The sequence below is a fragment of the Plectropomus leopardus genome, chromosome 10 (genome assembly GCF_026936395.1).
Source record: "Plectropomus leopardus strain MGB_pleo_1.0 chromosome 10, ASM2693639v1, whole genome shotgun sequence".
In the NCBI taxonomy this organism is placed as follows: domain Eukaryota; kingdom Metazoa; phylum Chordata; class Actinopteri; order Perciformes; family Serranidae; genus Plectropomus; species Plectropomus leopardus.
This window is the reverse complement of record NC_142185.1, coordinates 12,126,630-12,144,593: the sequence shown is the minus strand read 5'-3', so window position 1 is coordinate 12,144,593 and position 17,964 is coordinate 12,126,630. Positions and strand designations below refer to the sequence as shown.

The following is a 17,964-nucleotide window of genomic DNA, read 5'->3' as shown; positions in this document are numbered from 1 at the left end:
CGGTTGTACGTCTGTCCGGCACATTCTTGTGAGTCAATATCTTAAGAACACCTCAAAGGAATTTCTTCAAATTTGACACAAACATTCACTTGGACTCAAGGATGAGTTGATTAGATTTGTTGTGATCAAAGGTCAAGGTCCCTGCTGCCTTTTCTGTCTCATTCTTGTGAGTGCAGTATCTCAAAAACACCTTGAGGGAATTCCTTCAACTTAAGCAAAAACGTTCGTGGATGAGCTGATTAGATTTTGGTGATCAAAGTTACAAGGTCACAGTGACCTTGCATTTGTCTCATTCTTGTGAGCACAGCCTCTCAGGAACACCTTGAGGGAATTTCTTCAACTGTGACACAAACTTTCATTTGGACTCAAGAATGAACTGTAGGTCAAATGTGACCCCATAAAACATGTTTTTGACCATAAATCAAAAAAAATTGAAACTGATTGAAAAACCCTCCTTGAAACTGTGTTGATTGTATAGATCTCTGCTGCTGGGGGGAAGATGTGTGTGAAGCATCTATGTTTTCACAGTCATTGATTTAAACAGTGTGTGCGACTTGGCTGGTGCATGGAGGCATACAGCTGCATGGCAGTATATCTAGTTTTTCTTGAGACTCATAGGTGGGATGGAGAGAAAAGAAAAGGTAAAATCACTGCAGCAAACTGTAATAATAGTCTGGAAAACCTGCTGTCTATTTTGGCATCATGTTGGATAATTTGTTGGTGACATTCTTATGTAAACAAATATTCGAGGTCATGTCCATGTATCATACATTAAGTTGATAACGTATTTATCATGACAGGCCTAATCAGTTGTAGTCAAAGCAGTAGTAGTAGTAGTAGTAGTAGTAGTAGTAGTAGTAGTGCTGTTGTTGTTTGTGATAGTAATAGCTTGTGAAAACTTTGAGTCTCATTGCTGGTGGTATAGTGTCCTTAACCTTCCTACTAACCCTTTTATTTTCATAACCTCGCAACTGTTTTCCTCCCTGTTATCTGCAAGTCTCTCTTTCCCCCAGTTCACCCATTGTGTTTGTCTCTCCCCTGTTGCCCTGAAAAGTCTGTGTCTGTTCTGTTGGATCTCCTATTCCAGTTCATTACCCAACCTCCCTTCACAATGACCCGCGTGTCCTGCCAGAGCCTGTGGCCAGTCTGAGAGCCAGCCACTGCAGTCCAGTCTTTTACTTGCTGGACAATGGTAAGAGAAGGAAAGTGCTCACGGATCTCAGCCTCCTCATGGACATCTGCTTGTGGTTTTTTACTGAATGGCATTAGTGCAACAAGGAAGGGGGAAGGGATATTTGGGTTGTTTCTTCGACGGGGGGTTGGTTCAATGTTGCAACTTGCATGCTAACTCTGCTTCCACACTGTGAGCAACATGATCAGAGGTACATTTATACCTTACAGAGCCACAAAAACATTGTTAGAGTCCATGAATGTCAAGAGCAAAGCAGATTTTTTAAGCTTTCTTGTTTTCCCATGTGTCATGAAGAACAGATCTCCTTAGCAGGGGCAAAAACTATTCAGAGCTTCCCATTTCACAACAACTTCAATTTGAAAGACTTAATGTCTTAATGAAATGATAAAACAAAACAACACAGTGAGGTGCGCAGGTGCTTGATGCTGCACTGATGACTCCTATTGATGCAGTGGCAAGGACTGTAGGGCATAGGGGCTTGGGCATATCAAATTTGGAGAAAACCAGGGGAAATCACACAAATAAGCAATACACATATCACACAATCACTGTAAATATTTCAAAATATAACAAAACATATCTCATTTTTGATGATTAAAACATTGTAGGTGCTGTTCACCACACAAATGCAATCAAACCCTCTCGCACCACGATCGGTCACATTAGAATGACCCATCAAACAAGTTGCTTGCAGTGTAAATGAGCTGACAGGGACTGTGTTTCTAGGCGTAGAGTGTCTGTCGCTGCCTTGTCAATGTGTTCCATGCCTTTGTGCGACTGCTGGTGTTGCATTATCCGTCTGCCCCAGCTGCAGGGGGTTAGACATCAAGTTGTTTGTTGTATGTGCCAGATCTGGGCTTTGAACTTGGATCATCATTCAGTAATACTGCAAGGCAGGCGGGCTTGGGAAGAGGAAGGGGTTGTATTCCAGCCGGGGTACTTCTCCTCCTCACTCGTCAGTGCCTCTGGTGCTTCATTTCTGTGTGACGTCAATCATTGTGCCTCCACTGGAACCACACATCTTTGTCACGAAAAGGCAACATGCTTCTTTAGTGGACTGTGGTGCTCAGAATCTCTCTCATCATGTCTTTCTGACTGTGTATCAGTAAACCAACAATCTCATCTTGTTGTCATCTCGGCTAACATTCATCACTGTTTCGTCTTTAACTAACTGCATGGTGCAAACTACATGGTCAGCTGCGGTGCTGATAAATATGAGTTCAGCTTGCTTTGTGCGTTTATCAGTGTTGTGGCCTGATCAAGTCCAACAGTACCCCCATTTGTGACCTTAGCACTCTGTGCATTACTAAGATTCAGTCACATGAAGCTTCTTATAAAACCTCAGTTTGGGGAAAATCAAAACATTATTTTTAGCAATGGCATACCACTTTGGTCCAGCAATTGTTGTATGAATTGCATTGAAATTTTGTACAAACATTCAGTCCCAAGAAGAAGAAGCCTACTAAACTTTGATGATCCCCTGACTTTTCCTCAAGGTTGATATTCTAGGTTTTGAGTGAGCTATAGAGTGCCTCAGGGATGTCATTTTTCAGTAGGCCAACAGGGTATCTAGTGTCGCCCTGGTAACCTCGCCAAAAAGCCTGTGGGATATTTCCATTGGATTTTAGACTATTGCAGAAAACAAGCTCTGTGAAAAACAACCATTTGATACTTACGTGGTTTAAATGGCAAGATAATCTTCACAAATGAACACTACTTTTATGATTCTTGAAGCCTGAATTAGGCTATAAACGAACTACACTACAGTCACAAGACTTCATAACGAAGCTGTTGATGCTGTTTAGGCATGTTCGGCGTGGCTTCGCATGATAACGTTCTTTAGTCTGATTTAGCCATTTGTTAGCATCTAACTTTTTTAAGACATATAAAAGCTTGAGAGTTTGCGACTGGGGTATTTACTGGCAAATTTTGGAGAGCAAAACATTAAAGTCTCTTAAGCTTGTGTTAACCACAGACCTTATTTCAGTCATCTAAAAACCCCTTAAAAAAGCCATTGACTTTGAGACGAGGGAACCAGGAGTAGTGAAATGCTTACTCATTTCCAGGTTGTAGGAATCATCCCTAGGGCACTCTTAGATAAAAAAGTTAGCATGCTAACAAGCTAAACTAAGACAATGAAACAAGATGCCTGCTTAACAGCAGTATATTAGTATTGTCACTGTCATGAACATTTCATTATGCTGACGTCACCATGTAGCACAAAGCACTGCCTCACAGAGCTTCCGGCGTAGATGTAGATTCTTAGGTTTGTTTACCTCATAATCTAATGGCGGATTTCATCTTCAGAGATATTCATCTCACTGGCAGTAATGCTAAAATGTTTGCCTGTGGGAAAAGCAACATTTAATCCAGTATATTTTAGGGTTGCCAGCACAGAGCGAGGGAGCATAGTCTGTGAGAATTTTAGATTTAAAAGGCACTTCCTTGTGCAAATGTTTTATCATTTTAAACACACAGTAGAAATATGTGGGACCACAAAAACACTTTTCAAGGTGTAATACACTGCTGTATTAATGGTTAAAAAACAAAACAAAAAAGCAATAATTTTCCCCTATATTTTGTATAGGACATACTATGATATATAGTAAAGAATAGCATATGGACAGCTAAGGTCACAAATGGAGCTAGTCCAACATAAAGTGTTGTCATACAAGTGTTTTAATATTGTCACAAAAAAGATACCAACCACAAGACACTAGCTTGGGGTACAAGGTGCTCCACCCACGAAAATAAAGCACATGAATCATAAAACACAGTGATATTTTCGAGCATTGTCTTATTAAAATGGGCGCTAAATCTTGGTGTTGCTCAACCGACCAAAGTCCATACATACATCCAAAGCTGGCTGCCATAAACCATGGTGATGTTTGTTTAGTTATTGTTTGTATTCACAGTAAAAAACCCTCTGACTCCTCAGATCAATTACACCTGTCCATTTTGATTAAAAGACATTTTATGAAGCGTTAACGCAGCCACTGAGGAACATCTCTGTGTAACAGGTTTATTATGAGAACATTTTCTCTGTCACTGTATCTCTGCCACAGCACATTTTATATGGTTGCAGCAGCATCTTGTCACTGCAGTTTATTATGAAAAAACACACACACACAGAGCTCATCTATTATTTCATTAGCAGCACTAATCAAAAAGGCTTTACTTGTTCCTGGAAAAATAGAAATTCAATTTCCTATGCCATAAAGGGAATATATCGATCCTCAAAATGGCCTTTGATACTGAGCAGCCCATTTATTTTTAGTATTTCCTCCAGTCGGCCCCATGTTCTCTGCTGTTCTCTTTTCTTTTATATGGCAGAAACCTTCATTTAACATTTTTGTTTCAAACGAATCCTCACTTAGTCCCTTGATTATTTTCCAAATCTAAAAAAAGTGGTCAGAATTACAGGTAGTGCAGATTCATGATCATGCTGTTTTCCTCGTGGTCATGAAGTTTTACCAAGCGTCATTTGAACACCATCCCGCGTCTTCCACATGTCCAGTTTATCATTCAACACAAAGAAACAATGAAATATTGCCTTCTTTTTGAGGGGAAACTGACTCATAACATCTCAAGTTCGACCTTTGCAGTTCTCTGCAAAATGCTTGCAAAATGTTTTAACAAGTTATTTTTTTGCCCTCAGTGTCTGACTGTGATTTTTGTATTGACACCCTGTGGTGTCATCCTGTTTATTTGTGCTTCCATGTCAGGCATCCCAGGCCTTTGAGAATCTGATTGTATTGGGACATTAGAGCAAAATTTTAAAACATTTTATGCAAAAAGTGACATATTTCAATAACGACCTTCCGAAGGTTAATAAAATTTTAGATGTGAAGAGAGTGGTACTCAAGTTTGGCCTCCAGAATAAATTAAATAAGTTCTTCTTGCCTTGTTGCAGCCCAACAAGACAATAACCATTAGTTGTGAGAAATATTGTGCCCAGAATGTGATTGAGTTGGCTCAGGATAGATATTATTGATTTTGTAGGGTTAGCTGGGAACACTGGCCTGGGACAACAACGGAGCATGCATTTTGAAATATGTCTGCACCAATTTGCATGTTATGGTTCTTTGTTCATTCGGGTGATTCCCATTTCATTTGGTTTGAGTTTTATTCTTTTTTTTAAATTCTTTATTTATGTTTGCACTTTTGTTTGTCATTGTTTGACTCAGATTACTCCTACTTTATTTTCTTTTATGATTTATTTATTATTTTTCATTTGAAGGGATTAACTGGTGCTTTGTTTCCTATTCTTTTGTTTCAGTAAAGGGGCCCGGCAGAAAGTTAAGTCTGCCAACAGATCTTAAGACTGATCTTGGTACGGTAGGCGAAAGCCAGCAGTTTTCACTTGATTTTCTTTTTGAGTCATTTAGTTTCTGCTTTTATCATGTTTTCTAGGCTTTTATGTTGCTTTATTAGTTTTTATTGTCACTCCAACTTTCTTCTTTCAATTTCCTTGTCACTCTCTCCTCCTGTTAAACCAGCTCATAAGACTGTCGGACTGAAGTGTTTGTCCATTTTGCCCCTTAATGTATTGTTATTTGATTTAATTCTTCTGTATTCGTTTCTTCTACATTTTGCAAGTGTTTATAAAGGTGATTTGTAACTCATGCCCATATTTAAATTTGAGGTTTTTTATCGCTTTATCATGATTGGACCATCTTCTGATTTTACGCAACCTTTCCTCCATTAACAGTCTTGCTCTACAGTGATTGGATCACTTGCTACCTCTCTCATTGTAGCTGGATCATTTCTCTCTTAAACAGTCTTCTCTCCATTTCGACTGGATCATCTGCATTATAGATACTGAGCGCCTCCCCCCCATGCATCTCTACCACTCTACATACACATCACAGTCTCAGGTTTCCCTTTGCTCTGCCTCTGCAGACTGCTGCTTCACACATGCTGTCCACTTTAAAAACTTCTGCTTCTTTAACACAAAATGTGCCAGTGCCTACTTATTCCTGTGACTTGCCTTATTTAATAACCTTTCTTCATCTGACAGGTTCAAAAAGTGCTTTTATTTTGTCAATGCTGTGTTTAGTTAAAGCAGTAGTGGGTGTGAGAGCACAAAGCCAAATTTGAAACTTTAAAAAATCCACCTTGGACTTGCTCTCTTCATCACACGTGTAATATGATCCAAAAGCTAACATTTTTAGCCCATTAAATTTGCTGTGAGGTTCAAACACTGAAGTGTCAATACGATGTTATCAGTTAATGGGAAAAATACGACTAATAATCTTTTACCTTCTTAGTAGCTACAAAAGAACAGCTGTCGGTCATGACAACAAAATTATTTGTTGGAACAGTCTTTTTACTGAAATTATTACTGTGTTTGGGTGGGTACGTACGTGTGTGTGTGTGTGTGTGTGTGTGTGTGTGTGCGTGTGTGCGTGTGTGTGTGTGTGTGTGTGTGTTTCTTGATGGATACGTGCACCAATCTGTGCGTTGGGGGAGTGTGTTGCAGTACAGTGCCATTCTTTCTGCTATGTACCAGTTTCCTGCAGAACATTTTGGGGCAAATGACTAATTTGCTGCTTCTCCATTTGAAATTAGTAACAAAACATTTACTCATTTCCACTACATGGTTCAGCTTAACTCGACTTACTCTTGGTGCTTTTCTCTGGTTCATTTCCACTGGAAAATTGCAGTCGCTAATGATGGAAGCTTGGCTATTAAAACGTGAAGGATGTCCGGTGTCGTGCTCGTGACAGTTCTCTCTGACTAATCAGTGGTCTGCAGTTGTTTACCTCACCCTTTAAACCTCGTGCCAGTGCCAGTCACTATCCACAACTTTAGCTAACAGAAAAAAAAACTTTTACTTACAGACAACCAAAAAGAGCAAGTCAGGTTGAGTCGAGTCATGCCGTACAGTGCAGTGGAAATGCGGCACAAGACAGATACACAGTGGTGTCTTCACAATTTCACCTGCAGTTTTCAACCCCCTCATTGCCTCAGTCCGTCCTGCTGTGAAACTGGGTGAGTGTTGCACGCGGACTGGGTGGCACCCTGGAGTTTTTCATCTTCACTTTAAAACTGAATTATTTGTGCATCAACTGGCTTAACATGAGGCTTAGATTTGATATGACAAACACGTGATCAGTGCAATATACTAAAAGGGCAGTGATAAGGGAATACTGTCTAGCGTTTTTACTAATTAGCACAATGCTAATTATCCTCAAGCTTCATTAGTCTGGAGACTTCTACATAGGAAAGGTTCAATCAGACCCTCCTGTCAACCCCAAACTGTTTTAACTTTGGTGTTACAGCCACAGGGATGTCATTATAGTAAAGGGCACTGTTTTATTTACTTGCCTCTCAAGACAAGTGAAAGTGTATTCGGGTGTAGGTATCATGGAGCTGTTAATTATAGCTGTCTTGGAAGCATTTTTGTCTTGCCAACTAAACTGCAGGCTACAAAGAACTGCAATCTGCACAATCCTGCTTTGCTTTTCTTCACTAATAAGGTTTGTCTCCAAACAAATTATCTTGCCCACACATACAAGCAGTTTACATTGATGTAGGACAAAGCTTCCAACATACTCATATCCTGAGGGGAGGGCACGAAAAACTACAGTAACAGAAAGTAACAAGTGTTCCTGTCAACTCCATCCATTGTGTTAATTTGCATTAGAATAAGAAAGTAGATATTTTTATATTTGTTTTCTATTTCTTTGATCTTAACTTGTAGGTTTTTTTTCCAGACCAAGTAATGTCACAAAGCTCCTGGTTTTATGAAGATATAAACTGTTTCTGATGAAAACCAACAACAGTTCTAAAAGAAACAAAGTGGAGATGAAACAAGTCTGTTGTTCTTTTGATTTTTATATATTTTTCCTGGCACAGACTGGATGAAACTGCATTCACAATTTGCCTCTGCATTTTGCTCTCTTTTCTTTTGCCCCAGCATCTCTTCCTTCTCCCTGCTCATTCTTACTTCAAACCACTCTCCAGCCCTTTGTTACTCACTCTCAATTTCCCTTTTTCCCTCACTACCATCTTTCTTGTTGACAATCTGATTTTCAACATCGGCTTGCTCCTCTTACACTGCAAAAATATCCATCTTCATAGGTCATGTGCTAAATTACTGAGTTGAAGTGTTGACGTCTGCATGTTTCTAACAGTAAAATCTCCAAATGGGGTGAAAATACTCCCACTCTTTTCCCTGAAAACTGCATTATGAATAAGTAAAATTCTCTCCCCCTCATTTGAAGATTTCTCCCTTTTATTTTTTTTTATTAGACTGAATGACATATGAAGATGGATATTGCAGCGGTAGATAAATAAAATATGTTTAAAGGTTTTATTTCCCTCATATTGTTTGCTAATGCTTTGCCGTTGTTACAGATCATGTCAATGGACATTGCACTAGCCCCACCTCCCAGCCCTGCTCGGCAGGGAAGCCTCGCGTCCCGATGGGTCCTGAGGGGCCAAGGCTTACCCGCAGAGGCCCTGGCCGACCGCCCTTCCGCAAGGCCCAGTCCGCTGCTTGCATGGAGATCTCTTTGCCTGTGTCCCACACTGAAGGTGTGTGCTTGTCTTCCCAACTCCCATCCCTAAACCTCTATAACAAACCCTCCCTCCCAACAAGTGCATGCCATCCTCTCTCCCTTGGGTAAGTGGATTAAAGCCTGATACATTGTTAACACAAGACAAGCGAATGCTAATGCAAGTTAGCAGCACAAAAACATACTGACAGTGAGCTGTTTGCAGATACGTTCAGTATTAACATTTCATAATTGACTGTTCACTAAAGCCCTTCCACAAACAGTGATTGTCCAATCACACCTGTAGCTAAGTAATGCAGGTCTGTTAGGTTTGGATTTTATTGTAATAAGATCAATGTCTGCAACTGGAAGAGTTTGACGTTGGCTGTCTTTTGGTAGCCTCTCCAAAACAAAAAGAAAATAGGAGCTTGCATAAGTTGCAACTGTTAGCATGCCAACATAGATCACTATTTATAGTAGTCACATACAGTAGTAACCAGTGGACAAGTGTATGAACACTTTTATAAGATTCACGTTTTAAAATGAGTCAGCTTAAACATTAAAATGTTATCCAGAAGGAGCATTTTCAGCCGACTCATGGACCTAATGTTAGCTTAATTAGCAAGCTTGCTGCAGGTGATTGGCATTGTTTTGATAATTACCAAGAATTTTTAGTTTTGAAATTTGGCAAGTCTTAAATGATTATCATTGTAAACTACGGTTATGCCATGCAAGAACAGAAAGCTTGACGTGTGAGAAAGGCGTAGCAAGAGCAATTTTAGGGTGCAAGGAATAGATAATAGTCAAATTTCTTAATATTTCCCTAAACATAAAATAGACACTGCAAATTAGCGGTATAAGAACGTAATTTTTAGGACATACAGTTGCACACCAAGGTACCTGGTGATCAGCCAGTAGGGTTTGACAATGGCAATGCACTGACTGTTGTTTTTTATTTTGTTTTTAATGTTGTTATTTATTTTGTTTTTGTTGAAACAAGAAAATTGTAAAAAAAAAAAAAAAAAAAAGAAGTGAACTTTGAATGAGCACAAATTCAGTGATACAAATTTATTAAAAAATCTATAAAATAATTACCAAAACATAATTGAATAGAGCTTGAACGTGTTTTAATGTAACTCAATACCACCTCCTTTTTCACAATTATCATTATCAGGTAAACAATAGGGTGTGTCCACTGATGGGTCGGGTTTAGTAAGTAGGTACTTTTATCCTAAAGGAATCCCAGGGAAGATTTCTGTTCATCCCAGACACTTATTCTACTGCCATCAATAGCAGTCAGCAAGGTGAATATTAGCTAATACTGCCAAAAAGTGCATCCATAGTTGACTAGTTGACAGTTACCAGTCACCAAACAAGCATGATGACTTTTGTTGCTTTATGTTTACAGCAAGTAAAAGTGTATTTGGTTAGTTGTTTACAATCATCTTATGTTAAACATATAAGTCTGCAGCTTGCATTAGCATCACCTTACAACATTTGGACTACAGGTTCTGCTTCTCTTGAATGCAAGAACAGCCCTTGCATTGTGTCCCTTAACATTGTTGCTTGTGTCGACCCTTTCCAAGGCCTCAAGGTTGGTGCAATACTGAGTGTTTTAACCAAAAGATTTTAATTTATCCACTGTCTCTTATTCTTTCTTTCTCCTCTACATCAAAAATGCCATCTATATATCTCTAAAAGCAGTCCTGATATGTTAGCAGTAAATATCACAATTAACCTTTCCTGGGTGAAGTTGTTATCCTTTTTCTGTTCATTTTTTTCTCTTCTCATAAATAGATTCTGGATGGGTTTTTTGTTTTTTTTTTAAATCTGGTAACGAAGCAAACATGATTTTATATAGTGTGGCCACACCTCCAAACTTTTTTTTTATAATTATAACTTTCAAGGGAAGAAAACATGTCTGTTTAAAATTTTCAAATAGCCCATTTCAGTATGTACATAGATAAAAGAGATGAATAAGTGGTACAAGACAACCCTTCAAGCATGATCTGCACTCTGGCATTATCTGACAGTTATTTCTTCTCATTGAATTCCTTTAATTCACACCCTGACACTGACCTGCATCATCTAAAAATCAATTGACCCAGCAGGCTATGTGTGTGCCTACATATGGCTTTGTGTGTGACAGAAAGGGAATGTGTGTGTTTGTGGGTGTGTAAAACCTGTATGTGTCCGTTGTCTACTTGTGTGGTGCCAACAGTTGTTTCGACGCTTTCATAGCTATTGTATTTCTATATTATCACCTATTAATCTTAATTAAACCAAACATACTCTGAAGACTTAGATAAAATGCCTTCTTCATGTTAAACATTTAGTACATAGGCTCTTGCTTGAAGATTGATCACTATCTTAACAGAAACGTGGGTCATGTCCTAAGCCTGTTGTTGGGTGTTAATACACAACAAGTGACAGACAATGCAAAAACAAAAAAGCAGTTAAAAGATTGGGCTGTCAAGCAACAATTTAAAATGACACTCGCACTCGTGTAATTTTGAGATGTTGACCTCAGAACTGACACGGAAAAATGGCTCCCATCAGGATTGTACATCAACATTTAATTACACAGAATGTATGAAATCTTGCACTTCGTGCGTCACTGCCAGGCTACAGACATTAAGGCTTTCATTGACTTTAAATAAACAACATCCTCCCACTCAGACAAAAACAAGTCTGATGTCTTCACACAACTCCAGACATTCTTTTGTCAAGATGGACTTTTTACTTGTATCCCTTTCACTTAAAACAAGATATTTTCTTTCAGCAGAAAAAGCCACAGCGAAATATCACTTGGCGTTTTGTGAACTTTAAGTCTTTACAATGAATCACATTGCTGGGTGATTTTCTGAAGGTGGTGGAAATAAAATGGCAGACACTGCCCAAAGAGACTGGAGGTTTAGGAGGTGGATAATCCATAAAAAGTGAGAGACATGATGATTGGCCCTTGAGGCAGAGAAGTTGTTAAGAACTGCAGTGCTCCTAATTTAATGTGTGGGTGGTAAAAATGTACTTTGCCACCTTAAAAGTCCAGTGTGTAGGATCTCGTGGCATCTGATGGTGAGGTTGCAGAACTGAAACCTCTCCCACGTGCCAAGCGTGTGGGAGAAGTACAGTGGCTGAAGAATGAACCTATCTAGAGACTGTGCTTCACTGGTTGTTTCTCGGCGACTGTAGAACAACATGGCGTACTCCATGTAAGAGGACCCGCTCCTTATGTGGATATAACTGGCTCATTCCATGGTTACAATAACACAGTAATTGTTATTTTCAGTTGATTATTAATCCTTTTAAACCTGAGCTAATTGGCCTGATTCCTTGCAAATACACAAGAAGGCAGTGAGAGACTTTACAAGAAATGACCCAAAACATCGAAAGAAATTGGAATGTTTCAAGAAAATAACCTCAAATAACCTGAAAATTTGCACCAAAAAAAATAGAAAAGTTAAAAAACAAAAATGAGTTTTTTTCTATAACAGAATTTTAAATACATCATTATGATAATTATATATACCTTTTATATATATATATATATATATATATATATATATATATATATATATATATATATATATATATATATATATATATATATATATATATTTATATATATATATATATATATATATATATATATATATATATCTTGTATATATCTTGCAGTATGCAGGACATTTCTTGACAAGTTGTTCATTGTCCCTGTACCATGTTCTCAAATTAAATCAAAACAAGCTTGGGTTTCAAGGTGCTGAAAAGCATCTCTTATGCTGTGAAATTGAAAATAGAATAATAAAAAATTAAATGTAGCACGAGTATTACAATTAGTCCCACCTTTGCTATATGCCAGTGTAAATGCCAGCTGCTTCAGTAAGTGTTTCACTTCATCATCTAAAGGGTGCTTCAAAGCATAAGGCACTGGGCTCTGGGTTGTTTTTTCCTCGTCCTGTTGATCAGCACATCTGGGCGATTCAGGCAAATGAGGGTTATTATGTTGGATATGTTTCCATTCACAGACCCTGCAGTGGCAGAGCAAGGCCAGCACACTCTCTTCGTCTTCTCTCTCTCTGTTACTGTTAGCTAACTGAGAACACGCAGTTGGGTCTTTCAGATCTGCTGTTTCTTTTCCCCACAGTGTGACTGCTTTGCATGCCAGTTTGCTTTTGTGCTAACCTCAGATTATATTGCTAAACAACTTTAAGTTTCCAGGCTCAACTTTGGTTACGTGCATTAATCTACATACCGTGACTCCTGTACCGTGGTACGAATACACACACTGTTATAGCCATACTCATGGTCTCATCTGTATTTGCTTCTAGTTGGGGCTCTGTCAGATTAATAGAAAGCCCCTGTCAGGTCACAACAGGCTAATCTCTCTATAGGAGACTCAGCAGTGTGACAGTTCCCAAAATGTCATAGTATCCTAGCCACTCCTGCACGCACATCAAACCAAAAGCAACACACAATGGTTGCAAATCTTGCCAGTTGAAACTAAGAGCATGTTCCTTCACATCTGAGCTTTGCTGTGAAGTCAAGATTTTTAATTTGGGTCTACACCCATGTGTCACTTTTGTGCAGAATGTAGGGAGATTTCATTAACATGCAGATGTTATGGATTTATGCTTAATAACAAATAGTATAGGTGCAGCACTGTTGTCACAGCTGACCCTTTAACACCAATTCTGCAATTAGATTCACACATCTTCATTGACCTCATTATACAACACTGACCTGGAGCAGAGGGGCAAGCAGTTTTCACTCACATAAGCTGAATGTTTTATTAGAGTCACTGCCTGGGCTACAGCTGCATTATCAACCACAGCGATGCAGACAATGGTTTTTTCACAGTTTATTTAATGCGTCTATAACCTCTACATATATTCATACGAAACTGTCTGACATCTTGAGTCATTTAACATTAAAAGCTGAATTAGAATTTAGCGAGGTAGCAGCTTGACATTTAGAGTAACCAAAAGAGAAAATCGTTTATACAGGTAGACAGAGATGGGTGTACCTGTGAGGCTGCCAGACTTACTTACTGAATTTTATTGATTGAGTAATGATGTGCCAAATCCTAACAATAGGCTGAACTGTTATGCCACTGTTATCTCTTGACATGAATTTTGTAGAACGGGTTTTGGAACTATAAGTATTGTCATGTTAGTTTGACACACCAGGTTCTGATAAACCAGAGTTTTCAAACTGGACTGCATGTTTCACTCAGATCTGTGTTGACAAGCTAGAAGCATTAAAAAAGAGACTGAGAGAGAGCCTTGCAGCTCCTGTCTGACAGTAAAAAAGCATGTCACCATCTGTCTAAGAGATAACCACCTCACCTTTGTGTGCCAGAAAGTGTCCTGCTGTGCTAATGGTGCTGAAATAACGTTGAGAATGTGGCCCTGGCTTAAATCAATTGACAGTGGTCATCACAATGTCCAAAATTTGACATGACAACTGGGTCTTTTTGCACTATGTGCTATACAGACACTCTGGGGTAGTGTAAAGAATAAAAGCTGATCTTCTCTGTTGAACAGTCATAGTCGTTTTGCCGTCGACAGTATATACATCCAGTGCGGCAAGTCCATGATTTTACCCTAAAAAATCCTCCTTTGTGCCAAAGACAATTCCCTTTTTTATTAATCTTTGCAGTCACTCATTTGGATCTCATTCAGTGAATCATTTCCAATCAGGCCACAACTGTCTGACCAAAATGTCAAGTTGGCACACATGGTAATAAATAATTCAGGCAACTTGCTGCAAAGTTGTATAGGCACACTCATCTTTCCAACACTTCCAGATGAAATGAATATTGTACTTCCAGGTACCATACACAGGGCTTTAACACAATTTTTAAGATATATCGTTGGATTTGCTTGCTGGTGCTGCAAAAGACTTACAGCTGATTAACCTGTCTGTGTTTCAGATTCTTTAACCTAATTTACACCCCTCATCTGGTATCCAGATTTTATCTAGTTATGATTTAACCTGATTACATTTACACCTGCTATTTGGATGTGTCTACAGCATCCACAATGAGATCTGATTTGGATCAGATCTCTCTTTTGTTGACATAGCCGCGAGGACTAGTTGTAGTCGTTCTCCACCATTTGCTTAGCCATGACTTCATAAATGGCTCGATAGTGAGATGAATTGCCAAGTTTTGCTTGTATATTTTCCCAAGACCAAACTGAAAAGCCGACATTTGGTCTTGTCTAGACTCCATTCCAAGTGTCTTGGTTATCCATAAGCTGTCTTGCTGCTGACTCTGGTAGCTTAGCTCACTAACTGACTGCCAACTCCCTGTTTTGGAATAGTTGCATGTGATTACGTGTTTTTGCCCACATAGTTTTTGTATGCGGATTGAAAACACACTTGCATTTGTGTTCAATATGGTCCAAATGAATTTTTGACCACCTCTGGTGGTGGCTTGGCTGATTGGATCACAGTCCTTCCTCAATGCATTTTGGGTGCATTTACACCTGTACTTTCATGTGGTCAAGCACTGCCCAATGACCCAAAATGTATTTTGTGCAAGGTGTAAAGGGGGTTACATGTTTGTTCTGGGGTTGTGCATGAGCACTCAAAAACATTCACCCCACATGATGTGACTTACACACACACACACACACACACACACACACACACACACACTAACATATATATGTGTGTGTGTGTGTGTGTGTATATATATATATATATATATATATATATATATATATATATATATATATATATATATATATTACCTTTTAAAATGGGTAAAATCTAATTTCATTGTAGAGCTTCATGCATTGTATTACTTCGCTCAGTGCCTCACAGGACTATGAGCTCCACACCAGGGAGAAGTTGGGGAGTGTGTATATACACACACAGTGACAGGGCTAACTATTAGCATCACAGGGCTAATGTTACCTAATGGTTATAAACAGACTTTGTTGGGACGTATGTGTTTGCATCGCAACCCCCCGTTCTCTTTGTGGTATCCATCAATTGAGAGTGAAATGGCATACTAAGATTTATTTTAGACCATGAATAAAATTTATAAGCCATAAGTAATAAGGAAGAAATAAGTTAAAAGATGGACAACATCCTCAGCCTGCAGCGACATGAATGTGTATTTATTATGCGTGAACAGTCGCTTGTCTCTGTAGACCGTTTCATATTCTCTATCCGATGCCTACCCTTGGCACTGTTGTTTACCAGTTGCACTGGGTTACCACAGTGAAGAGCCAGCAGGATCACTGGAGTAATTAAAGGTCAGCAAGCAGTGCGAGAGATGAGGCCAATGTTAATGAGGCCTGCATGCCTGGCGAGGAGACAGAGGAGGGAAATGGCATGGAAGCCAGACTCTGTACAGTAAACATTTCCATACCTCCCATCTCGGTTAGGCAGCACACCCATTAAATATTGAAGACAGAATTGTGGTCATAACATTGGCAGCAGTTTTTTAAGAACAGAAAGATAGAAAGCGTATGCTGTTATTTTTTGTTAGCATGAAGAGAGAGGAGATGTTGTGTAACCCTTAAATTAATTGTAACCTTACAGAATAATAATATCACAGATGTTACACGTAAAAGTGGAAGTAATGACATATATTTTACTTCACCATAGCACAGAGCACAGTTGACTCAGTGTGTACCTGGCCAGATGCTAAAGAGGCTTTCTCAAAAGACACTCAAGTCCACACACACACACACGCACCTACATTAATGTTTGACCACAAGATTAAAACCAAATACTGAAGCAGTGGGCATGCTATTTTAAGGCTTTGTGAAAGAAGATGTCCCTGTTGGATCTCTGCAATAATTAACTAACTTATCTTAATTGTCCTTAAATGTTACATTTAAAGGTCAAAGTTTTCTCAATTCCCAACTAAGCATACAATTAAGTGTGTAAAATGTGTCTGAGATGGTACATCTTTTTCATGTGTTAATTGGCATTGACGCAAAACCTGGCAGAGAGCTTTGTACACAGTCATTGGTGGTAAATAGAAATGACAAAAAAAAAAGTTCTGCGTAGTCTCCAGGTGTCTGTCCTTGTCTCTCTACACTATGTGTGGGTGTATGTGCATGTACCACTGTATAAACTTGGCACTTTGTCCGTCTCACCGCTTCAGATCGTCTGCCTTTCCCTTATCACCTCCCCGACACTGCCTCGCCTGCCTCTAGCTCCCTGTCAGGGGCCCCCAGGGGTCCCTGTGCCCTGTCAGAGTACCACTGTGCCTGACTTTCATTAGCCAGCACCCCACAGGCTTCGTCACACAGCGTAAACACACCCCAGCAACACACGGCAAAACCGAACTGCTGCTAAACAGACTCACAGCAAAAGGCTATTTTGTCTTTGTGGCTGCCAGAGGCATCGTCCAGCAGTGATGGCATGATACCAAAATTTTGACCAAAACATCTTATTGTATTGATACTGCTCTGATACTGTGGTAAGCAAGAAAAAAACAACAATAAGCAACCAGAGTTTCCATTTATGACATCCTTTGCTTTGTAGTGCCTTTTGTGCAGGGTTTTTTGCATTGAAATGGTTTTGTATTCAACTCTTTGCACCAGTTTTGTAACCAGTTTGTAAACTGGGATCCACTCCAAACACTTTTGTACTTACAGCAGTATCAAAGAAAGCACTATCAAGATTTTGGTTGTCGTGCAACAGTGCTGCACAGTAGCTCTTCTCCGACTGCATGTAGAGATGCTGTATCAGAGTTTTCATAACATAAGAAGCAAAGAAACCTGCTTCTCTTGCCAACAGTTTAGCTGAGCAGATGGTGCTGAAAAAAGGGTTTAGAGAGAAGATGGATAAGTGAGTAGAGGTTGTGTGGCCACAAGAAACAGACATGCGGCCTCTTTATCACGCTCTTTCTCTGTATATATTTGAAGCAATCTCTCCACACTCAGTTGCAACTTTCTTTCTCTTTCCGTCATTCTCTGGTACTGCTGTCCATCTGTCCGTCTTGTCTGTTTTTTGGCTGGGCGGCTGTGCTTTGTGTGTGTGTGTGTGTTTCTTTGGAACATGGCGGGGTGTGGTCTGTTAAATGGGGTTCATGTTGTGGGGGACGATTAGGTTATGCATCCAGGAGGGCAATGCTTCAGCAGTTACATGGAGTCACTATGTACTCCCATGACGAGCACCACACCACCGCCCCCTACTGCTGGAGTGAGAGAGGTAAGGGGGCTTCGGCCACAAACCTACAATAGCTGTCCTGCTGATTCTTATTCGTACGTACGTCCGTCAGTATGTCAGTCCGTCCTGTTG

At 39.4% G+C, this 17,964-nt stretch overlaps 1 protein-coding gene across 17 annotated transcripts in view; it reads left to right on the top strand.

Annotated features, from left to right (window-relative positions):
• The window catches only part of stxbp5l (syntaxin binding protein 5L), a 166,693-nt gene that overhangs the window by 139,182 nt on the left and 9,547 nt on the right, over positions 1-17,964 (top strand). For 2 of the 17 annotated variants that reach the window (XM_088083045.1, XM_088083043.1), the window contains 4 exons: positions 1,088-1,192; positions 5,472-5,525; positions 8,555-8,734; positions 17,773-17,874. The exons of 2 other annotated variants lie outside the window; for them this stretch is intronic. In XM_088083045.1, the coding sequence (XP_087939171.1) occupies positions 1,088-1,192; positions 5,472-5,525; positions 8,555-8,734; positions 17,773-17,874 (441 nt within the window). The remainder of the gene's footprint in view (positions 1-1,087; positions 1,193-5,471; positions 5,526-8,554; positions 8,735-17,772; positions 17,875-17,964) is intronic. 13 more of the 17 variants (XM_088083049.1, XM_088083047.1, XM_088083051.1 and 10 more) reach the window with 9 other exon arrangements.